The following is a 3,856-nucleotide window of genomic DNA, read 5'->3' as shown; positions in this document are numbered from 1 at the left end:
TTTGCTTTAAATACCTGTCATACATACAAGCTGGAAATAGGACATCAAACACCATTAAGCTGAGACTGCAGTATTGGTACAAAAACAGGAACACCATTGTTTTTGTATGGGAGTAGGGAATCCAAACCTCTAATGTTCCAACACCTCAGAGAAAATGCAACTTAATGAACACCCAACACTTGTTGGCGCAGTTCATTTGCGGTCAAGTACTAACCACGCTTTTAAATCATGCCTGTGCCAGCTAAGCTTGAGAACATGCATAACTTTATGCCGTGCATCTTTGTCAAATGGGTTTGCAGTGTTCTTATTTTTGCCATCAAGTATTTTCTAATTCTACGTAAATAAAGCAATATTATTTTAATACAACTTGGTACAGTATCAGGATGTATGGGTGCATATACTACTAAATTATTAAATTCCCTTCCATACAAACATTCTTAAACACTATACTAAAGTAAATCTCGCCAAATTACCTTGTTGTTCTAACTAGATAGATATAGCCACTTATAAATGTTGGTTAAATGCCAGCCGCTGAATACACAGGCTACGGCCACTTTAATCACTTGGTAACATTATTAAACTTAGGCATTACAAACGTAACTTCGCTTTGACATAACTGTTTTTTCCTTATTAAACAAAGAAAAAATGACTACGGACAGTTACAAAGTGACAAGTAGGACACTCTCGTAAAAAATAAAACGTCAACCGCAAAGTACAGCCGGAGACTGGGAGGATCAGTGATTATGTAACCGGTATACAACATGCAGCAGGTAGTCTCTCCAGTAATTATTGTCCATGGGCAGCCAACCACAGATGCCGTTTTAAAGCTTTGGGGCGTCGCTTGGCGTGCATAGGAGTTTGCTTTCCTTCTGCAGGCTGTGGCTGATGTTGTGGATGCGCGCTCCCGTTTTGTCCAACCGATTTGTGGTTTCTGTTCCCTGGCTTCTCCCTCCCTATGGAAGATGGCGGTTGGGAAAAGCTGGAGATATAATATGCATATATGTTTTATAAATAAATTACTTGATTAGGGTTTTATCTGCTGCAGGAAGACAACATTCCGGAATGGATTTACAGATCGTAGCGTTGTATTTTCCGTGGGACTCTATACGATACTTGCTGCATTTTGGAAACTGTAATATATAGTATATTTTAAACATCTCTCATTTGGGAGTAAAACTGTATGAAACAAGGAAGAAAGTGGATGCAAAAATGTCTGACAGTAAAGTTAAAGTTGCAGTAAGAGTCCGGCCTATGAACAAGAGGGGTAAGGGCATTTTATTATTCTTTTGCATTGCAGTTTGGGCGTGTGACAGAAATGAGACTTGTTGAAACTTTAGTCTTTGGCAAAGTTAATAGTAGAGTTAGTTTGTCCTGTTGAGTTGTGACATCTGTTCCAGCCGTCATCTGGTAGGTTTGGGAAGAGTTTTTCTTTTTCATGTAGTATTAATTACTTTTTTCTCTTTCTTTTTTTTTAATCTGCAGTATGCATGATTTGACTGTTGTGTATTTGTCACTGTCTGTCGTTACAGAAATTGAATTAAATACAAAGTGTGTTGTGGAGATGGAGGATAATCAAACAGTCCTGCACCCGCCGCCGTCTTCGAACACCAAAGGAGAGAGCAGGTATTCAAACGCATTTACTCTGCTTACTTGATGTATTTCTATGACTTCGGGATGGGCGGATTGAACTGAGGACGTTAAAAGTTTTACATAGTCATTTCTTTCGGGGTTATGTTGTGTTAATTTGCACGTACAAATTGGTGCACAGGCGTAATGAGTATATCACCGTATTGATTTTGGCACTTGAGTACTGTGTTACCAGAGCTATGATGTACACTACACTGGCTGGGAACGCAAGTGTGCTTTCTTCAGGCCTGTCTCTTTCCAGTTTCTAAATGGACTAAAATTCTGTTAGGTTTTGGACACTTAATCCCGATCACTTGTAGACAGGATGATACTCATAGTGGTTAGAACTCCAGACAGATGCTTGGTTAACCACAGTAGTGAAATGTAACTGGCTTTTCTATGGAACCGGCCTGTGTAATAATTTCTCATCGTCACGCTTGCTTTTTCCAAGCCGCAAGGAAGCGAGAGGAAAAAGTTGTCTGTCTCTTTGACCCAACACTAGGGGCAGGGATTGGAGGGTAACACGGATTCCGGATTCAAAACTTAAAAGCTGATGAACTGAGTGTGGTTCTGTGTGTGTGTATAAGAAAAATAGAATAATGAAGTTGCAATTTATTTGCTTACATACACCTCAAGAAAAGTTGACAAAATTATTGTATCGTGCTTGAGTATAGTGAGTGGCACCGTGCACTCATAGTGTCTTTGGTAGTTTCATTACTTGTTGCCATGATGAAGATAGATTATGACTTGCTCACTGCTTTGCCCAAACAAGGCTGATAGAAATTGTCAGGTGGGCTTTGACAGGACCAATCGTTACTGTTTTTATAACTTTTTCTTGGTGGGTTGGGGTAGTCGGTATCATTTTGATCTGAGTCTCTGTTCAGAACTGGATGCTGTTCCCTCCCACACACAGATACATCAGATGACTTGTGTTTATGAAGTACTGCTATCAGTAGTAGTAAGCTTGAAAAGCACCCTTCTGTTGTCCATAGAGCTGTCTTTGATCTGTTTGGTGTGTGGATAAAGGAAGTAGTAGTGTCACTTTTGTCACTGTTTCTTCCCGGCAGAGTATCATCAGCAGGATTAGAGACCTTCAGTAGTGGGCACTGTATTGCTGCTGTGTTACTGCTTTGCTCCTTGGAACTAGACTGCATAGCACAAATTGTCAAGAAGCAGTAGAAGTTTAGTGTTAACCTGTGAAGTAGCAGACCTCAACCATACTGCATGAGCAAGTGTTGTGCATTCATTTCTTCTCACGACCTAGTTAGTGTAACACAAGTTTAAAGGGTTTAAGCATGTTAACAGAAAAATAACTGCAGTGGGCTAATGTAGTTCTACTTCATTGTTGTGATTTGTAGTGTACGTTTAAGTATCACAAATAACGCTGTCATGCAGATATTGGCACATTTTGCGTGTTGGGTGTCTTAACATTTTTTGTTTTAGTTATGAATCTAATTCTGCATTAAGTGGTTCTACTCAAATCTTGGCATTCTGTTAATTACATATTCTGAAATAACCATATTATGTGTCTTGAACCTTGTCTGTACCATAGTGAAACAAATTCAAAGTAGCATTAAGTGGTCTTACACAAATATTAGCATGCTATGAAGTGTCATTCATTTTATATTTTTTTAAATCCTGTGTCATGGTGAAAACAAACTCACTGCAAGTGCAGTTATAATATTTCAGTATATTAAGTTGTAATCTGTGTGTGTCATCTTATAGATGCAGTTGGCACAGCTCATTAGATGACTGTTTATTCTGTGTGTTGTCTGACATGTTATGTCCATGTTGATGCAATGAAAGGTTGAACTGTATATATGCTGTTGTTTGCGAACATTTGCTTTGATAAAAGTAATGCTTTTAAATAACAGCATTTATTTAGTAGAGCATGTTCTTAATATTAGCTGATTTTTGATCTCTTTGTTGTATGTGCCTAGTGAGTTATAAGTAAATTTGTGAAGAAAAGTTGATATACCAGAAAAAAGTGTGCTTTTAAAACTGTATAGGGTGATGTTTTGCTTTGCTTGTATATTTTACATGTTTTCAAATGGAAGCATTGTACAAAGAGCTTATAGGCTTGGCTAAATCTTGGTTTCCTTTCATAACACCTTTTGGAGAAAACTGTCACTTGTGTTGATTTTAAAGACTTAAGAAAGTGGGAGAGTTATAGCAGCTTGCTTGGACTTATCTGTTGCTGGAATTTTCTGTATTTTTGTGTGTCTTAAGC

At 38.2% G+C, this 3,856-nt stretch overlaps 1 protein-coding gene across 1 annotated transcript in view; it reads left to right on the top strand.

The window, feature by feature from the left end:
* The first annotated feature begins 744 nt into the window (after positions 1–744).
* The window catches only part of LOC122796959 (kinesin-like protein KIF13A), a 1,146,649-nt gene continuing 1,143,537 nt past the window's right edge, over positions 745–3,856 (top strand). The window contains exons 1-2 of the mRNA XM_044065733.1: positions 745–1,264; positions 1,530–1,623. Coding sequence (XP_043921668.1) covers positions 1,210–1,264; positions 1,530–1,623 — 149 coding nt within the window. The 5' untranslated portion in view covers positions 745–1,209. The remainder of the gene's footprint in view (positions 1,265–1,529; positions 1,624–3,856) is intronic.

This window comes from Protopterus annectens, chromosome 3.part0 (assembly GCF_019279795.1).
Source record: "Protopterus annectens isolate FY-2018-M chromosome 3.part0, PAN1.0, whole genome shotgun sequence".
Classification (NCBI taxonomy): Eukaryota; Metazoa; Chordata; order Ceratodontiformes; family Protopteridae; genus Protopterus; species Protopterus annectens.
Note: the sequence above shows the minus strand (reverse complement) of the source record. Positions and strands in the feature narration are given on the sequence as shown.